General features: G+C 37.2%; 2 protein-coding genes across 4 annotated transcripts in view; both read left to right on the forward strand.

Moving 5' to 3' along the window:
- deptor (DEP domain containing MTOR-interacting protein) overlaps positions 1-3,852 on the forward strand; it is a 37,919-nt gene extending 34,067 nt beyond the window's left edge. Inside the window, exon 10 of the mRNA XM_082150016.1 lies at positions 2,267-3,852. Coding sequence (XP_082006142.1) covers positions 2,267-2,395 — 129 coding nt within the window. The 3' untranslated portion in view covers positions 2,396-3,852. The remainder of the gene's footprint in view (positions 1-2,266) is intronic.
- Positions 3,853-10,219: 6,367 nt separating this feature from the next.
- col14a1a (collagen, type XIV, alpha 1a) overlaps positions 10,220-20,942 on the forward strand; it is a 129,746-nt gene continuing 119,023 nt past the window's right edge. Inside the window, exons 1-3 of one of the 3 annotated variants that reach the window (XM_082149955.1) lie at positions 10,221-10,567; positions 11,819-11,939; positions 16,489-16,605. In XM_082149955.1, coding sequence (XP_082006081.1) covers positions 11,852-11,939; positions 16,489-16,605 — 205 coding nt within the window. In that variant the 5' untranslated portion in view covers positions 10,221-10,567; positions 11,819-11,851. Of the gene's footprint in view, positions 10,568-11,818; positions 11,940-16,488; positions 16,606-20,942 lie in introns of all 3 variants that reach the window. The other 2 variants (XM_082149956.1, XM_082149957.1) reach the window with 2 other exon arrangements.

A 20,942-nucleotide genomic window follows, 5' to 3' on the forward strand; every position in this document is an offset into this window, starting at 1 on the left:
AGATAGATAGAGATGATAGAGATTACAAAATACCCAACCTCATCAACCCACCCAGTCATTTAGGTTTGACCTTAAGCACAGTACACTGAGTGGAGCAATCATAATGTCCTCAAGTCCACTCAGAATATAGTCCGTTTGCCAGATGTTTTTTATGTTGATCCAGGCGAAGACACTTAAAAGCACTTGACATTTACTGCATTTGAAAGTGTGTATATGTCTAATTTACTGTAGTGGCAGATAGAATAATACCTGCCCTTCCTCCTCCTTTGAACCATTCATCATTCAGCAGCCACGACCCTAATTTACAGCAATAATGAATCATTACAGTAACGGTAAAAAAAAAAAAAAAAGTGCCCTCAGTGCCTCTTCTGAATGCACATTACATAAGGTCATGTTTGCAGACTGAGCTTATGTGCTCAGTGTGTTTCTGAGGTAAAAACATTGTGCTCTGAGCCAAGGCCATAATGCTCTTTTTACTTTAATGAACATTGTTGCAAACACAATAAATATATAGAAAATCGTACCAAATGAGTAAACAATATTGTGAAAATATGTGCTATTCCATTAATAAAATCTTTGCATTTAGTATTGAATATAATTGAATAAGTCAATGTTTAGCCATTTCAAAATTGCTTAGTAATGTTGAAAAATTGTAATTGCAAAAAAATAAATAAACGCTTAAATGTATAAATCTATTTATTAACCTCTGAAATCTGTCTGTTTGAGGTTGATTCATTTTTAATTGTCTATATAAATCGGCCTTTAAAAGTTTTACACAACTGAACAAGATCTTTTTTTTAGACCTGAAGAGCACTAAAATGCAATAATTGTAAAAATAATAAATAATAATAATAAAAATAAATATATATATATATTATATTATATTATATTATATTATGTTATGTTATGTTATGTTATTATATATATTATTTTATTAACAAGGACTACCCCCTAAAAAGTAATTCAGAGGACCTATTACCACAACTTTTACATGCATGATTACCAGATTTAAATAAACCTTTTAAGTTGCAAACATTGTATTATAATAATGATGATCATTACATCAACTTAATATTGCGTTAAATTGAAATGGACAATTCTGCATTAATTGTTTGTTTAATTGTTTTTTGTCTTAGATTAAGATGTAGAAACGTAATGAAAATTGATAAACTTTGGAAATTGGGCAGTGCATTTCTAGTCCCCAGCATGCTTTGCATAGGCATGTTAAAATTAAGTGATATTTTATGTTTTTTTAGTAAATGTAAAGACCTTTTAGTGTTTAATGCTGTTTTGTTTGACATTTAAAATGGTTTCTTTTGTGTTGTGTGGTTACCATTGTGCTGAGGATTAGAGCTTTATGTTGTAAGTGGCGACATCAAGGTAAAGACTACATTGTATGTAGTTCTATGAGCAATCACTGCACCAATTCCAGTGACAAGTATTATCTTACTTGTTCAAAAAATGTATCTGTTAAATAAGTTATATTTAGCGTGTGCTAAGCTAGCTATGAATTTGAACTAATAAAGATAATATCAATTGCTTTCAGGGCCTCCACTCCATTTATGAGTGAATTATGTTCAAACTAGTTGGAACAACAAACATTTTCTTAGTAAAGCTAAAAAATGTGTTTATGCTCCAAATTAAGTTCATATAACTCAGTGTAGTATGTTGGTTGAACATTATTTCATTAGAATTTGTCACAAGTCAAAAAGCTTGATGTAAATGTTTCTCATCAAACCAAAACATTTATTTTTAGAGTGTGCCTCTTAGCAAAGATATTACAAATGCTGGAGTTGTAATCATGCACTAATGCACAGTACAAATTATGCCAAAACAGATCGTTTAAGCACATGCTGACAATTAAGCAAAATGGCAAGCCTTCAGATGTTGTTTATTTATCATTTGATGCTGATAACGATAACGGTGTGACTCATTTCAGATGGTAGTCTCATTATGGGTTTACCAGGAAGGACATAAAGGCTATGTTATTCATTTGCAGAACCTCTCCAAGAGTTAATATAGCTGATTTTAAAAAGCACTCCTCTACCGTTCTCCTGAAAGGTGTAATTGTGTCATGTTGCTGCACTGAGAGAGATTACTATCTGTTTATTGTGTCATATATATGGTTTATGCTCCATATTCATTATGTTGTTTTTCAGCACTTTTATGTCTTTATCAAAGTACAAAAAGGGTGTAACAATTATGAGTAAACATAAAACTGCAATTGTTTTGCCTCATTAAAGTTTTCTCATGCTCATCTCTACAGGTGTGTCAGTTTGTGGTGGCAGTTAATGGGATGAATGTGCTGAGTCTGGACTACAGAACTGTCAGCAACCTCATCCTCACTGGTCCCAGAACAGTGGTCATGGAAGTTATGGAGGAAGGGGAATACTGAGGACGAGCTCACAGACGCTCTTTATGTTTTTTTTGTTCTTCTCTTTCTCTGGACTTTCCTCAGTGAGTGTTTAATGGACTGTTCAGAGAAGTGAACTCTTGATTCCGTTCATCATTTTGATTCAAATTCATTAGTTTAAAGAGCATGACACTAATCTGTGCCTCCCATTGGCTCCTCATTGACTGTTACCGGTCCATGTCAGTTGAGACTGGACGGATTATATGGGAAAAGCAACTGCCAAATATCATTTTTAGTAGAACCGCAGCATTTAAAACACTCTTGGAAGGTAGGTTTGCAGAACCAATGCCAAACTAATATATGTGTGCCATTCAGGTGAAAGCACAATTCAGTGCTCTTTTTCGACTGTTTCTTCATTCAGAGTTTAGGCTATGACCTTTCGAGAGTAAAGAAATACAACATTGTGTCAGGGTTTTTTTAATACTTTGGTTACTTGATCGCAGTGGTGTGGTTAGTTTTAACTTACTATTTATATCCCTGTCATGCTTGCCGGGACTTAGTAAAATGATATATGTTGACATCCATCAAAATGCAGGGGACAACCAACAACAGCACTTACAGACTTTCAGTGAAACTTAAGAGTGAATGTTTAAAACGCTACGCACATCTGAAAGATGTTGTTGTACTGTAACCCGTCTTTAAGTAAGTTAAGTATATTTTTAGTATTTTGTGAAAGTAGTTCAAATTTCCTGTCTTTTGTCTAAATGGCATCAAAAAAGGCAAGTAGTTACAGTACCTGTAGCTTTAATGTTAATATTACATGACAACATTAAAAATACTACTTATAAAGTGTAACGGCAGAAACATTCTCTGCGCAAGTACGTGAACGAACATGTGCGCTCTTGCGTGGGTCTGGCGGGAACAAGCTGCAGTACTTAAAGGGATAGTTCACCTAAAAATTTAAATTCTGTCATCATTTACTCGCCCTCAAGTTGTTACAAACATGTATGAGTTTCTTTCTTCTGTTGAACACAAAAGAAAATATTTTTTTAAAAATGTTGGTTACGAGACAGTTGATGGCACCCACTGACTTCCATAGTAGGAAAAAAAAATACTATGGAAGTCAATGGCTATACCGTCAACTGTCTGGATACCAACATTCTTCAAAAAATCTTCTTTTGTGTTCAACAGAAAAAAGAAACTCATATAGGTTTGGAACAGTAACAGAGGGTGAGTAAATTATGACAGAATTTTTATTTTTGGGTGAACAATCCCTTTAAGGGTGCAATAGAGTTGGATTCAAAAATCTCTCACTTTAACCTGATGTGTTATTATTCAGGTAAGTTGCTATTGACTTTAATTAACTGGTTCAGTAAGATTGTCTTCAAATAGTTGTTCCAGTAGGTCTAGTTAATATAAAATAAAATAAAAAAATATTACGTTTAAAAAACGTTTACGCTAATTTCCGTAATAGTCTGCGTTTTTGAGTTGCATTAGGCCCAGTTAACAAAAATGCTCTAAGAACGTTTTGCTACCGTTCCCATCAAGTTATGTAAATGTTATGTCTGAATGTTCTCTGATTGTTTAAAACATTCCATGAATGATGTAGGCTATACACAGTTTTGTAGATAACGCATTACAAGTAACGCAAGTTACGTAATCAGATTACTTTTTTTCAAGTAACTAATAAAGTAACGCATTACTTTTATATTTACAACAAAATATCTGAGATGCTTTTTTAAATAAGTAACACAAGTTAGGCTACTTTGTTTTCCCATTTATTGACTGACATGTTCTCCTGTGCCCATGTTGACAGAAATCGAACGCTTTTTGTGCGCTATATAAACATGATGGTTATTCTAGACTAGTTATAGACTAAATGTGAGCATGTATTTACTCATCTCACTTGCACAAAAACAGATTTAGTATTCCTTAAAATGAATAAAAACAGTGAAATGCAAACTCAGAATATTACGCAAACCTGCAATAATTAATGTTAAAAAATTGAAATATACTTGATGTATTTAATCGTACTTTATTAAGCAATGTCTTTGCTGCTGACCTTTGATGATCCAATTCAACTATACTAATAAGCAAAAATGACTTTAGATAAAGATCACATTGTGTTTCTTCTCTTTGTTTTTATTGGTGAAGAGTGTTGAGCTTTCTTCTCCTGCGTCCTATTCTTCAGTGATCCAGAATTGCAGCACAGCTGAGATGTTTGTTTGTTTGAGCTGCGCCCTCCACTGTACAGATGTGAATTTGCATTTCACTTTTGGTGTGAAAGGGCCTTTACATTTGCCACAAAAAACAGCCCAGCCCAGATGAGAAAAAGTATCGCCAAAGTAACGTAACGCATTACTTTTAAAAGTAACTTTCCCCAACATGTAATGTTTTTGTGCCAACTTGAGAACATTATTAAAGAACATATAGCCTAACTTTGAACATTCTATTAACGTTACTTAAAGAATGTTTTTGTTCATAACTTTGCGAGAAATTGCCAGAACGTTAGACAAAGTCTTGAGAACGTTCCCTGTTTTCTGGGGAGACATTTTGGAACACAACAACGAGCGGAACAGTTTGTACACGATCTATACACGATTTCACGTACTTATTAGCTGTAAAACATATTGCTATGAACAAGTCTAATTTAGAGTAGTCATAGAATAGCAGCAGTGTATTAAAGTAAAAAGCAATGATAAGACGGTCTACTCACCAGATTTGTTACTAGATTAAGAAATGCATTTGTTATTCTACATAAGGCAAATGGTAAATATACAGTAGTGCTGTATGTGTGAACTCCTTTGTGTATTGCAAAGCAGTCATCTGTGCAAAAATGACACAATATGATATATCATCTATTAGCCTATGTGCTCATCTTTTACACATTCCTCACTGCGGATACTTTTTTTGCAGGATGCTTATTGTGCAATTGTACTCATTTGTATTGATGAGAACAACATTAACAGTCACATGATGATCTTTTGTTTTAATGGAAAGTAAGTTTGAATATTCTGTCTTAAAGACCTGTATTGTGCTGCTATTTCTCACGGCTGGTCACGTAACATCTCTAATTATAAAGGATATACTAGGTCCTCTATCAAAGATGGTGTAAGTGAAGATTTTGGGGGTGATCATGACAATCAGCATCAGGGTAGTCTGTTAAATACTGGTCCAGATATATGCCACATATTCCCTACCTAGGGGAAGTATAAGCTAATCTAGTAATCGTGTAGTTAGTCTATTCTGAAATAGAATAAAAAGGAGAGTTTTATTCAAATCTCTTTGAGTTTAGTGTAACTGAGTTCAATGCACGTGTTTGTAAGGAATTAAGCTCATGGTACCATATTGCCTATTTGTATTTCTTCGTGCAGCTCTAAATCATGATTAATGTGTGTTTGATTAATGGCTTATTAAACGCCTTGATTTCATTAAAAAAAAACTTCTGTCTTCTGTGTCTTAAAACCACATCATTCTCACAAATCTATCAATGGCACATGCTTATAGAAAATAATATATTTCTAATTGAATTTTATTTTATTTTTTTCGATCTGACATATTATTATAACCACAGGTTATAAAACTTCTAATATTCTGGTTATTTACCAGCCTCAGGCTTTTAGATCCTACTGTATATTACTGTATCGAACTAGCCTATACCTACCCACATGTTCATAACCAGAGAGACAATAACTGTGAGACATGGCACTTGGTGTGAAGGAAATGTGATGACGTAATGCTATTGACCTGAATTATTTTGGTTTGCTAGTGCCACCTGTTGGTTAAAGAGATTTCGCGCATTTTTATTAACATTCGAGCTCCGAACGTTATAAATACACCTTTGTTTAAAAAAAAAAAAAATTAGTTACTGTTAGATTTTTAGATCTTTTATTTTAGAACCTTCAAGTTTTTGAGTAGCAGTAGATCTATAATTACTTGTCCAGTTCTTTGTCGTATCGCTAGAGGGCAGTGTTACTCTACGCCTCGTCTAATATGACAGCTTCACTTTACTTCTGTGGTATTAAAAGTTAAAATATTGATCGTCAGCAGCCAACACAATGTCAAGATGACATTCCTTTAAACAACGGACCTTCTGAGTAATCTTCTTTGCAAACAACAGGTTATAAATGTTCCACTTTTGTTATTTTGTTATACCTACTGAGAAAATGCATCATTCCAATTCCTATTAAAGTGCTCCTCTGTTTTAGTATATTAATATTACCTGTTTTCCGAATGAAACATACTGTAACCACATGCATTTCCCCTCCTTTTTACTTCAAGCACAGCTTAAGCTACAGATCTGGCTGTAGGACTAGACGAAGTGAGATGTGAGTGTTGATATGTGGTCTATTAAAGCAAAAGAGGACCTTGGGTAATTCCCTACACACTAAATGAGGTAAGAACAGATAAACAGATGTTTAACCTCTGTCTTCAGTCAACCATCCCCCGTTGAGGCTGTTACTAGGGTTTAATAAGTAATACTGAGTTCGTTTTTTTCCCTCTGGCTATTCATTGTTGAGGATGTAACGTTAATGATCTCCAGTCATTTTAATCAAATTCGACAACATAAGAGCTACACTATTTACAAGATGTGATTAGCACAGATGTCAAATAAATCATGATTACTGTGAATTAATTTAATGTGTGACTATAAACCATGCGAAAGAACAGAAGTGCAACAAGTGCATCATTAAACTGCAGAAACATGACTGAAGTGATTTGAGTGCTTCCGAACAGCCACATTATTCCACAGAAGTGACCACGCAAAGGTTTATCTCCTAAAGCAATGTTCTGCTGCTGGTTCCCAGAAGTGGGAGGGGAAGGGAGAGATGCTTTCTTAGTTCAATAGGCCACACAGTTCACTGACAGCTGATGAATGAATCTTATCAGATGTCAACCGCTCCTTCCTTGGTAGTCCCTCAATCTCACTCCACAGCTCTAACCATCATGTTTCTAAAAATAAAAAAACATATTGCCTGTTTCATTTTGCATCATGCATCTGACTATTAACTATAGGCCTCAGAGAGAACATGAGGGAAAAGTTGCATCATTTTGCACTAATGCTTTGTTTCGTGTTCATATTGTTGTAGACGTCTTTGCTCGGATCTCAGGAAAGGACAGACCACATACCCCTTGCACTTTTGTGAGCACATTGCCCAGGCCGTTTATGCAAGATATCATTGGCCAACAATGCAGTTATGCACACTGATTACCTTCACAGACCGTCTGGAAAAATATTAACCTTTTGTGTTAATGATGAATCTTTTGTGAAACCTCCTCACGGGGCGAATCACAGTGAGATGAGAGGACTTGCCAAATCTTAAAAATAAGTCTAACAAGGGCATGGCTCATCAGCCCCCTTCATACTACTTAAAAAAGTCTGGAAACCAGCCAGATTTACATGAATATGCAAACCCGATCTGTATTCCATGTCCTTCCAAGTTTGCTAAGGGATTCGTAGGCCTATTAAATAAACACTGAGACAGGCATATTCACAAATGGTTCCTGAAGATAAAGAGGCTGCAATTTCAAAGATCGATATGCACTGGAATAGTTTGTGCCACGGCCGTGACCCCAGCGAAGCCTCCGAGAATGTTTGCGTTCGGCGTGCTTTAAAGCCTTTATTCCTAAAGACCTTTGTCCGTCCTTGAGAGGTGTGTCCGATTGGCTACCATATGCATCTCTGCAGTTCAATCCATCCAAACTCTGTGTGAAAATGCCTTTATCTTAATTTGCTTGTCTGTGTGAACTGCTCTTTCCTGCATCCCCAGGGTCTTGCAGACTCCTCCACGCCGTCATCTTTTGCCGTATCCCATGGTTAATTAGAAGTCGCTGGGTAATGTAAGGTTCCTTTGGAGCCTGCTGAATGAACCCACTGATTAGCCCACAATGCCTCATTACGCTTGGCCTTGTCATTTGGGAATAAGCCATTCAGAGTTAAAGAGCTTACAGCCCCTGCATCTCGGCATCCAGGTGTCACCGTTCCAGTCCCGCGCCGACTGTACATTCAAGTTGATCAATGCTGTATACGCTGCAAGCCGGGCTGCTTTCAATGAGCCATTTATTCTGTGAATATGTTTTTGAAAGTCTATAAGATTCTCTTAGCTTTGAAATCAAAATGTCCTCTTTCTTTTTAAAGGATGAGTTTGCGATAAAGTGCTGTAAACATTCCTGCACTATAATGCTCAGCAATAAACAAGTGTATCCTACATTAACCTGTCCTCAGAGATTCAAAGCAGTTTGAAACATTTCCAGAGATATTTGCATATTGTTATTGCTTGTAAATTGAGTCATATTTGTTTGCACTGAAGCCAACAATGTGAACATAAACATACATTACATTAGAACACTCTATAACCTTCAAAAACATGTCGGAGGATCATATGGAGGGGTTTCATGATATTATCATCTCTCTGTAATTATTTACGCATCAGATAAATCATGCAAATGAAGCGGTTCATTCAGACTGCAAATCTGCAGTCTCGTGGGAAGTACTGCCAGTGTGATGGCCCATGGAAATCAAATAATGAATAATGAAAGTCAAATATTCTTTTATCCCCATAACCAAGCAATATGGATGTGGATTACAAGATTCTGGTTCTGGGTTTTTATGAATCTGGGAAACCTTGGACGAGAGAACACCTGTTTAGTACTCATTGGTTCAATGGATCAAGTGTGAATCTGGTGGATTTCTACAATATCGAGGTGTTGGGAAGTGCAGAGAACTTCCAAAATTGCACTCTGGATTCTGTCCAATCCGCAAACTGCACACAGTAAGAAAATTTCACGCACAATCTCACATATCTTTCACATCTCCTCCTTTCAACACGTCTTGTGTACATTCAGATATCTTTGTTCCCTGCATGCTCAACTTGTAGTGATATAAGAGGCAGGTGTTACTGGAAGGATAAAAAGTTCTTCCAAAAGGTGTTTGGAAATTCTTCTCAATATGTTAGGAGAGAATAGAACACAATGAAATACAATATGATGATCAACATAAACAATAGGCACTTGAAACAAGAATGGGAATATTGTTTTGAGATATTGACACACAAATAAAGCTCAAGGCTTTTTACATTGAATCTATAAGATTGGCTGAATCTACTGTGTGTTTTATGAGAGGGAGGGGGTGGGGGAGGATACTGGAGGGGGACAATAGGGGAGGGGGAGGGGGGGGGGGGGTCTGACTCTCCAAATTAAATTTGACATGAAACTGAAGTTGCGATTGTCTCTTTTCCCCTAGTGTGAAGTATTTCCGAGTGAAATATGGCTTCTCGAATAAGAAAAAAATATTTTGATTTTTCTTTATTTTGTCCAAATGGATTAGATCGTTGGATCGTATATAAGAAAACAAGCTATTTTTTTATTTATTTTTTTTATTCACAAACTTAAGTTAGACTTTAGATCACACTATTTATCTCGCAATAAAAATCGCGTTTGCCAGTGGAGTAACCAAATAGCAACAGCTCTCTGTCGCTTTATGTTGGAATCCGTATCGGATTGTATATCGACAAAATTATTAAAATATTGACATTATGTCACTTTGTTACATATTTACCTATCATACACAAAAAAAGTTTTGTTTAAAAAGTTTTGTTAACTGTGATAGGGTGGTAAAAAGTAGCCAGGTTTTTCGCTAGACGAAACAGATACTCATACGATATAATAGGCCTATAGGCTACTTACAATAATTCCTTTAAAATCAAATGTCGACAGTAACTGAATAATCGCGCACATTGACTTATTCAATTAATCTGCCTTAATACAATATAATGAGTCATAACAGTAAACTTAATCATCCATCATCCTGGTGTAGGCGTTATGATTGTTCATTACAGTTGCATTCCCTTGAAATGTAGGCTAATGATAATGGATTTTCTTGGTAGCGCTGAACAGCATGTAGGCAGGATCAAGTATTTCAGAAGGGCTCTTGATTGTCGTGAGATCATTCGTCGTCTGTCCAGTGGCTGCAATTGGTCGCAAGAACGTTTTTTTTCTCTCTCTCGAAGACTCAAGACTAAAGGATGAAATGAGTCGCAGAGCTGAGGAGCTAAAGGAATGGGCGAAGAAGGACAGACGAAACACGCACACGGAGAGAGCTGTGATCTGACTGAAGCTGAGAGAAGATACGAGTCAAGTCTGATCATTACAAGACGCGGGAATTTGGATCACATTTAGATCAAGAGGATTTCATTGAAGCGAATGGTGTGAAAGGTAAGACTGCTGAAGGGTTTTATACTCTCGCTTAATTCCATTATCTCACCTGCGTTTGTTAAAACAACACTGGGAGAATTAATCAAGAAAAAGCAACATTGCGACATTTTTTCCGACAGTTTTGCTACTTTTATTTGTATTGTTATTGAATTTTCTTTAATTTATATTAAAGTCTTAAAGTATAATTTTGGGGAAATCTTTTTTGTTCTATTCATTCTTTACACAGCATAGGCTAGCCTACTTTAAATAACGTTTGATGACATATTTTAATATTATATATAGGCTATATATAATATTTGCTTGTAAATTATTTCCTTAACGTAGGCTAAACATAAGCACACAGAACTTTCATATTTCATTAAAAACAATCTTTATATTTTATAGAGATTTCTAGTTTTACATACGTTTTCGATTTAGGCTATTATTATTATTAAAAATCTTAGGGATGTCCCGAACATTCCCGATGCTCAAAGAATATACTTGATATGATACCCTACATCTATTTTTAAATTTAGCGCGTTTCATCTTTACTGTGCTGTTGAGAATAGAAATGAAGCCAAGGATGAGTGCTTGATGTTTATTTCAGGATTCAGTAGCAGGTGAAACAGAGAGAGAGGGACAGAGACAGACATGCAAGGGAATTTAACAATGCATTGTGGGCTCTTCTTTTAGTAGGCTATAGTAATAACTATTTGACTGCTACGAAGTGCTCAGTGCCTTAATAGCATGCCTTTTATCTTTTACAGAATAAATAAGCATGCTTAAAGGCAAAATACCAGTACAATACTGTGATAACCATGTGCAATCCCCCCCCCCCCAAAAGTAATATGCATTTTAGTTTTAGTTGTATAGTTATTGAAGAATAAGCCATCTGTGCCACAACAGCTGAGGAAAACTGACTTAGTAAACTATGCAGCGAACCAGTATAATCTCTTGACCCTAATTTAGACCACTGTTTAAGTTAAGTGGGGGTGCCCTCTTGAACAAGCCCAGGCGGCTTCCTCTCTAAACACACGTCAGCCTTCTTATCCGACATGAATGACAGGAGCTGTAGTGTCCTGCTTGTTCTCAGGAACAACAATAGTCCTCAGGAAGCACTTCTCACTGGCTGTCCATCAAAATTCAACAAAGTCTTTACTGTTCTTGACCCGCAGAGACACCCCTCCCTCCCCATGTGTTTCTGAAATCCCCCTGAGGCGGCAAGGCTTCGGTGAATTCCTCCACTCACTCTCTGTTTCTCTCCCTCCTTAGGTTCAGGGCAAGCATCACTCACACAGCCAAAGGATGCAGGTTTCGGGATCAAGGATTAAGCTGTGGTGTCCGCTTATCTCGCTGGCACTGATTCAGTTTTTCACCCCTGTTTCGGCTCAAGGTAATTGCTGTCTTCATGGTTCTGAATTGGCAGTTTGCTCTGGAGCGTCGGCTTTTGTGGTGTTGTGTACAATATGAGATGTTGTCCTAATCATTCGATGTATTATATATTTGAAGGCAAATGGCTACATTTGACTGTGATTTGAACAAAAGGAAACTTTGACCCTTCATGCACCATCACATCTTCTAAGAGGACTCATTTCAGTGTAATGCCTCTCAGTAAGAAAGTAAAAAGGGCTAAAGTGAGTCTTGAAGGTTTTAGATGGGATAGAGATGTGGAAAAGCATTTAGTCTAACATCACATGGGACCGCAATGATAATATCCCTCAAGGCAGCTTAAAGGCTTAATTGGTTGCTCTGTTTGGAAGGACTTTCACATTCCTCCCAGACCCTGGCGTGAAAGGTGGAGCTTGGATCATCATCTGGAGTGGAAGATAAAGTTTTGATTACTCTCTGATTTTTTGTTTTCACTCCTTATTCCAGACCAGCTCTTGTGTAATGGGCAGGTGTAGCCTAGACAGGTTCTGTTCATCCCTAAAATCACTAAAAGCTTATGGTGTGATTATAAATAGTTCTGTGGTGTATCTGAACAGGGAAAAAACAAACCAAAGACTTTTAGTTAAAGGAATATTCTAGGTTCAATACCAGTTAAGACGAATCAACAGCACTTGTGGCATAATGTTGATTACCATGAAAATAGATTTCTACTTCTTTTTAAAAGAAAACAAATCTTGGTTGCAATGAATGGGACCAATCCATAAATGTAAAAAAAACAACAACAAAAAACTTAATTGCTGCATCTGAAATCACATACTGTCTGAGTTGGTACATTTGGTGAAGAACTTACTTTGTGACTGTTAAGAAAGTATGTTATATTTCCTTATAATATGAATTAAATCTGGACAAATTACATCCGCCATATTGGCTTGCTTTATCATGTGTCAGTTGCATTACTTCACTATCATTCACAACTCCCTTTCCCATGGCTTCATGGGATAGTAAAGTGTCCATTGAATGCACACTCCAGAATATCAGCATAAGGAGTTGGCCATTCGGGTACTTTTCACCAGCTGTTTTTCGATTACCATGAATATGGTCGTACTAGGTTTTGTTATTCAGATACTATATAATAGGGAAGTAGGCATATTCGTATGCAGCAAATGTTTCAATAGTATAGCTACAAAAACTTGCCTATACTTTAATTTTTGCTCAGAAAACATCCCTATACATGCGATTCACTGCAGTTTCCAGCTGAAATGAAACTGGGAAACAACTACACCTGCAAGCAAAGATTATTGATTAATATTGACTTTCGTGTGGTTCCTTTACAATGCTATGTTATGACCTTAAAACACTTATCACAGTGCAGGATTTGTAAACTAAAACATTTCGACATTTGCATCACATAACCAACTCCATATGTATTGCTGTTCCGACATAGTAAACTTGCTCGGTAGCTCACCTGGTACAGAAAATAGATTTTATCTCACGTTTGGTTTATTGGTTAGGTTTAGGGTAGTCTTGTGTAGCCAGACCTTCAGAAGGACAGCAGAAGCTTTCTTTGGCCAAGGACCACCCAGAAGCCGTCTGACTGACATGTAAAGCAACCAATCACAGTTTGTTTTGTGAACTAGTCTGTGAACTTTATATCACATACGTTTGAAAATCCAGATTTTAGTTGATCATGATAAGCGCCCATTGTCACGGTTGTAAACACCATGGCTTTCTTCTTCCATGAGGGCATTTGGCATCATGACGGCTTTATTTCCAGGTGGACCGTTAAAGAACGTGATACACACGTCTCCCAGAAGTCCTGTTGAATTCAACCAATCAGATGACCACTTCGAAACTCCTGAAGTGTTTCCAGTTTTGTGTTCCATATGTAACAGACATTCAGCCAATGGGATGTGGGCATGACTTCTGAGCCTGAGACTAGGTTTAGGGTAGAGTTTAGTATAGGTGGTACATTATTATCAAACGCAATAAAGCATTAACCCTTTAGTGCCCCTCACTGAACATTTAATTTCAAAACATCTGTGATACGTACAACTAATGTAAATAATTGTTGCCATATATTTTTTGTGCTAATGAACACTATGCAACAAATGAGTTTAACTTAGCTTTTTGAACCAGCCATATTCCTTTAACCTGACACAGACTTATAGAAATCATTCTCTCGTGTTTGTGAGTACTCGAAGCGTTGGAGTGAAAATGCTTGCAATTGCTGACAATGCCCTGCTGAGAATGAATGGGCAGAAGCAGACAGTGATACAAAGCATTTTGAAGCGGTATGATGAGACATTATGAGAGTGTTTTGGAAGCGTCTTAATTGCGAAGAAGTTGTGGAAAAATGAAACAAAAGATCTGAAGGTCAAACCTAAACAGGCTGTCTGAAATCCTTTCAAAACTCTCCAGCAGTCAAACGCACACAAAAAACAAAAAAACAAAAAAAACAACAGTTTTAAAGTAATTGTTGTTTGGATTTACAGGGGCAGTACATCTCAGTACAAAACCTTTAATTAAGCAGTTTGTAATGTAGTTTTGCTCATTGAGAGATGGGAAATGTAGCCAAGTTTCCCTTATTTTCATTTGGCCATAAATAATTCCTGCTGCTAAGAACTGTGGAAATGTACATCACATCCAGCAGACTTAGACCATTGTAAACTGCAGAATGTTTTTGACTGCTCCCGCTAAGTAAAGTAGGCATTAATATTTTAATTCCCTCAACAGCGTTTTTAGAATTTGTTCAAAACAAGTGCGGAGCACTCTGACAGGTGAGGAATTGGAAGCATGATGATAAAAGGACATTTGTGGATTTCAGAGTAAGAAGTATGTGAGTGTCTCCAAAAGGATGAAAGATAACCACATCAAAGGATTTGTGGGAGCTCTTTTCTAATATACAGACAGATACAGGACCTCCTGCTCGTATTTCCCTCGTTTCAAGTTACAAGTCAGCACTTGTCACCCTTAAACTACCATGGCCATTGTTCTGTTCCTCCCCCTCAATCTCTACAGGATTCTGTTTGGCACAGAACCTTTAATCACCAAAAGCCTTGAGACGTGGATACCTGGGTTTGCTAAGACAGTTTTCCAAGGAATATTCTATGAAACTGTCATGATACTGCTTCCAGAAATCTTTTTTTTTTTCAATGTTCTTCTTTATTATCCATGGCTCATGAGCAGAGTTTTAGCATCGCAACATTGTTGGATTTACTTTCCGAATTGTATCTCGCATACATTTTTCATCTCTGTCATGGTGTGCAGTACTGAGCTGGCGCAACACGCTTTCGTATGTACTATATTCGTACCAGGGTGGTTACTTTATACGTTGATGATCCGTCGTGAAAATGTTCCAGATTCTCTAGATGGCTGGATGTACAGTATATCAGAACTCATTTCATCCCACTCACATGAATCACTAAGAATTATTACTGAAACTTTCCATGACACTGACACCTTGGTGTCCCATGACTTTTTTTTAAAGCACATATAGTACCATTTTTAGAATAACTATATTTATAAAAAATAACAAACTTCCATTTATTCGAAATATAAGTTTATCAATAACAAACATTTGGTCCCAAACCAGATGAGTGGCGGCTTCATTTAGGCTAAACTTTCAACCCAATTACTTGCAACCCGGTTTCCTGCTGAGTAGTTTCCACTTTAGAAAGATAGAAGCATTGAAATGTGTTTCTATACATGCTGATTGATGGAAATGAGTCGTAATCCCCCAAAGACACATATTTGGACTAATTGGTGTGGGTGTCCATGAGAAGATGCTCACCACACAGGAAACCCAGCAGTGTTCCGTTCCTCAGGTTGGTGCGCCAAGATCAGTTTTATGTCTCCTCTCTGTCTCCTAAATGCCCTGTTTCCAATATTGAACTCTGGGTTTCATTCTTAGATATTTTCGTCTTTTCTCTTAGTGCCAAGATGGTTTCTTCATATATAACTCGTGTAGCACCTCCGTTTCTTTCTCTGGGCAGAACTGTTGCATGTGAAGTATATAAGAACAGAGAAACATTGATTTATCAATGTTTCATTACTTTACATGTGGGATGTGTGATGTTTGGGTGTGGTGATTTCTCATAGGGCTAACACACAGTTTACAACTGATTATGGGTCAGAGCTGATTTTGATGCTGTATAAAAATGTTTAGGATTTAATTATTAAAGACGACCCCTAATCAGTTGTACAGTTGACCATAAACTGTAGTAATATGCTTAGCTGAACTGTTTAAGACTTGTCTTCCTCTTGAACCTAACTGGTATTTAGGATGCTACGCTTCTGACCTTTTAAGTCACATTTTCTTTCAATAACCATCTTGTCATTTTTAATGAGTAATAATATAATATAAAATAATATAAAGTCACCTTACATTTCCACAGATTAATGTAAACTTAAAAATGGTCATTGCTAATGAGAATATGACTTGAAACATACCTTTGAATGCAATTAGAAATGAAACTCTCCTCTTTAAAAATATTTGAGTTTTTTTGTCATAATATGCTCATTGTTAGTTTATAATTCCATTTTTTCCTTTGCAGTTTCAGCCCCACGAAGACTTCGATTTAAAGTTCTGAGTGCAGGCAAGCTACTTGTCTCATGGAAGGAACCAAAAGGAGAATATGATGGCTACAAATTTATATATAATAGTGAACCAGGTAAGAAGCAATGTGGTCAGCCAATATTAATTAATGTAGTGGTATTTTATTGTATACAAACGTTTGCTTTTAATGTGGATCTAAATCCAGTATTAACAAAATACAGTCTCTGTTTTAGTTCTTTTGAGCCACACTTGTTTCTTTAAGTGCTTTCTTCACTTCCCTCTGTGAGCTTCAACAGATGTATTTGTTAACCTTGCCAGATCTGAAGGACTTTTTGTTTCTTCACATATTTGACAATAGTCCTTGTCTGGGGCTTTGATACAACTCCGGATAGCACATAAACAGCCAAGGTCACTCTTTTGCTTTATGTAGACCAGGTGCACTAGCCATCAGTTCTGCAAACTTGCCCCTTTGTTAAACTCTCACAACCCCCTTTTCTTGGGCAACAATGAACCATGTCTAAACTCGTTGTTTCTTAGAGCACATTCCAGAACTCTGTGTATATTAGGCCTAATTCCATAGATATTCATCAGCCAGTTAGACATTCCCAACAGATGGGAAAAGCACTCTTTTCAATTATAGCAGCTCATTTGCTGCGTTTCTATGTGCGAAGTGGCATTAACGGGCATGGCAGTTCTTTCTATTGGACAGAATTGAGATGGAAGTGATGGAACAAGGCCGAATGAGGACAGGTGATAGTTTGCATTAGAGCGAGTCAATGCTGCTCTGTTGTGATTGAGATGAGGAATGTCTGGCTGCAGTATCTGGTCAAAATCTAGGAGGTCAGATGGAGGTTACTGTTAGATCCAGCTGCTTTTTACAGTATCTGATGTCCCACAACAATATTGGCAACTTGTAGCAGGACTCCATACCAAAAAAATAGCAAGGGTGCCTTTGGCTCCTAAAATGAGCTTGAGTTGAGAAATTGCAGAATGTATTCAAAATGAACATGACACTGAAGGTGATAAAGTAAGCTTTTGTTTTAAACAGTTAACTCTGGTGATGTTCATAACATAGATGCACTTCATTTAAAAAAATGTTTGATACTTGAAAGCTGCAGGAATGTTAGAGGAGTCTGACAGCAGGTCATAGTCTGCATGGCGCTGCGTGATTTGTTCCGTTGATTTACTATATTGGCAATTGTTGTGTTGTTGATAGGTGAGATTATATTGCATCATTAAGTACTACACCTTTGAACCTGCTGCAATGTTTTTTAAATCTTTTTTATCAATATCATTTCACATATCACTCTCTCTTAAAAAGTGTCTGATTCACTGCAACTGAATATAAGTTATCTATACTTGTGTGGTTTAGTATTAATTTGCTTCAACTTGATGCTGTCCTTCTAGGGGACTATTGTGTTTTACAAAGTTATATTAATATAATGCAGTCTTGTAAGAATAATTCTGCTTGTTTGGGAAAATGTTGTGTTAATTATGCTTCCCAAAGAAAGTTAAAAATGTTAAACAATAATACCAATATTTAAAATTTTTTTTTTTTAAAGAATACCATTATTAGTTTATTCTAGAAAACAATTAATTTATAACTTTTTTGAGAGTGCATTTTTATTTACACGTTGCCATACAGTATTAACAACCAGTCAGAAAATAGACTGATTTCACAAACTAAAAGTATAAATATCACAGTAAAGGTTCCTTGTTCATTTTGAATCAGATAACCACAATTTGATTTCACCAAAGAATCTGTGAACTTTGAGCAATTCGCTTACTAAGTCTGATTCAAACCGCTAACTTACAAGGCTGTTTCATGAATCTTTTTGATAGACTTATCAAAAGAACCGGTTCATAAGAATCATTTTATGCGAATTGGACATCTCAGCTCGTGCTCTGCTCATGCAGGAAACACTAGGGCTGTGTCTGAAATCGCACCCTATACCCTTAAATAGGGCACAATTTGAGGGGACGGCCATTTGTGGTGGTGTCCGAAACCATAGTGGACATTATTGAGTGCACTCATTCAATCCCACAATGCACCGCAATAACGAGTGTACAACCAATGTACACTCAACAGCTAGATAATACCCATAATGCACTTTGAGTCGTGCGCCAAATGAATTCCCGCGTCTGACCAGAAGATGGTGCCTGCAGCTGAATCATCCATCCATCCATTTTCCAAACCGTTGGTCCAATGTGGCAACAGCATAATATCATACAGGTAGTTTCCCTGAGTTCAAGATAAATCTTTTCATTTCTATTGGAGCTGTCAGTTTGCTAAGTTTCAAATGATTAAATGTACCAGCAGCCATATCACCCTGTAGCCCAAGACTGGTTGCCCACTGAAGCTAAGCAGGGTTGAGCCTGGTTAGTACCTGGATGGGAGACCTCCTGGGAATACTAGGTTGTTGCTGGAAGAGGTGTTAGTGAGGCCAGTTGGGGGTGCTCACCCTGTGGTCTGTGTGGGTCCTAACGCCCCAGTATAGTGAGGGCACTATACTGTAACAAGCACCATCCTTCAGGATGAGATGTTAAACCGAGGTCCTGACTCTCTGTGGTCATTAAAAAATCCCATGGAACTTCTCGTAAAAGAGTAGGAGTGTAACCCTGATGTCCTGGCCAAATTCCCTCCATTTGGCCCTTGCCAATCATGGCCTCCTAATAATCGCCATCACTCTCTCTCCTCTCCATCTATAGCTGGTGTGTGGTGAGCGCACTGCTGCCGTTGTACTGTGGATGCTGCACACTGGTGGTGGTTGAGGAGAGATCCCCTGATATGAACAGTAGTACATATGAAAGCGCTATATAAATGCCTTGTTTATTCATTCATTCATTATTAAACAGCAAGCACAAACTATGCAAAAGCGGCAGCCCTTCGGCGCACTCAGTGTCCGAATTCACTGACTCGTTTTCATTCACTCGCTCAAGTGAACTATATCAGTGGACTAATGTAGGGAATAGTTGGACAGCGATTTTGGACACAGCCTAGGTGTGTTCGACTTGAAGTGCCGCTGCACAGACCGATCGATTAGAGAGCAGACAGCTCTTTATGCTTTCGAATCGCTCTTGCGGTACTTTGATGTCATACACTATTCAGACTGAGCAGCGCCACTTCAAGTCGAACATACCTACTGACACGTACTCTAGTTAAATATAAAAAAAATGCATTCGGATGCACACAAAGGTATGTTTTGGCCCAGGACATATACGGTACTTTCTCTTATAAATTTCCTGGCTTTAGAAGGTATACGTTTTTCCTGAGTACAAACAAAAACTGAATAAACAGTTTATTCGTTTTCAGTTCGGTAGCAGCTTTGACCAATTATGAGAACAGAATATTTTGTATTGGGAAGCACAAATTGATTTCTATCTGTTTTTAGAGGACAGTTTTCCCCTCGAGAGTTCTTTGCTCCACTCTCTTTAAAAATCAAAGCAGGAAGTGAGACGTTTGCATGTGACAAAGTGATTCTGTCCTTTGGTCTCGTTTAAACAAATGAGAATTGGAGTTCTTTGATGTTGTCGTAAGAACCAGTGACAGTTTTCTGTCTGCAGCAATCTTCTTTTACTTTCCTATGAAGCGTGAAGTGCAAAGTCATCAGCAAACTGTGGTTCTCCAGTTCTGACTCCCTTTGCTCTGAGTCTAACCCCAATCATGCTCCCGCTGCTGCTGAATAAGCAACTTTTGCTCCCCTTCTATTGATCTCTCGGAAAGCCACGAGGATTTTAATCAGGATCATTGGTCAGAGATCTGAATTGCAGGGGCAGGCTTCTTCATCACATTGAGGGACTGTGATACGAGTATGCTGTTCAGGCATGACTGATTAAAAGAAGAAATACATTTTGCCTGCACTTCTAGTTCATCACTATGTTTTTTTGGACTATTTTAAATCATTCAGCCCCTTAAAGGGATAATCCACACACAAATAAAAAAAATCTCTCATTTACTCACCCTAATGCTGTCCCAGATGTATATGGCTTCATTTTATGGAACGCAAATTGAGATTTTTAGAAAAATAACCCATCTCTATGAATCCATATATTGCAATGGATGGATCCCTCAAAGTTGATGCTTCACAAGACATGCAGTCAGTGACGGCTCTCATTGTCTTGTTTTGTTTGAGCACATGGATTGTGGTTGTGTTCATTGGCCACGTGCTCTTGTTTTTTGTCATGTTTGTTTCTATGTGCCATGTGCTCTCCTGTCTATTGTCTTAACCCCGCTCATTATTGGATCATTTGCCTCACCTGCTCTCTCTCTTTACCCTCATTGTTTGCTGCCCTATTTATTCTGCTTGTGTTTGCAGTCCTGTGCCAGTTTGTTGTCGTATGTGCCCTTATGTTTCATACCTGCTGTATCAAGCCCTGTCTTGCCAGCCTTGCAATTTTATCCCCCCCCCATGTTTTTTTTATTTTTTATTTTTATTTTTTATTAATAAAGCC

The sequence above is a fragment of the Leuciscus leuciscus genome, assembly GCF_965113295.1.
Source record: "Leuciscus leuciscus genome assembly, chromosome: 20".
Lineage (NCBI taxonomy): Eukaryota > Metazoa > Chordata > Actinopteri > Cypriniformes > Leuciscidae > Leuciscus > Leuciscus leuciscus.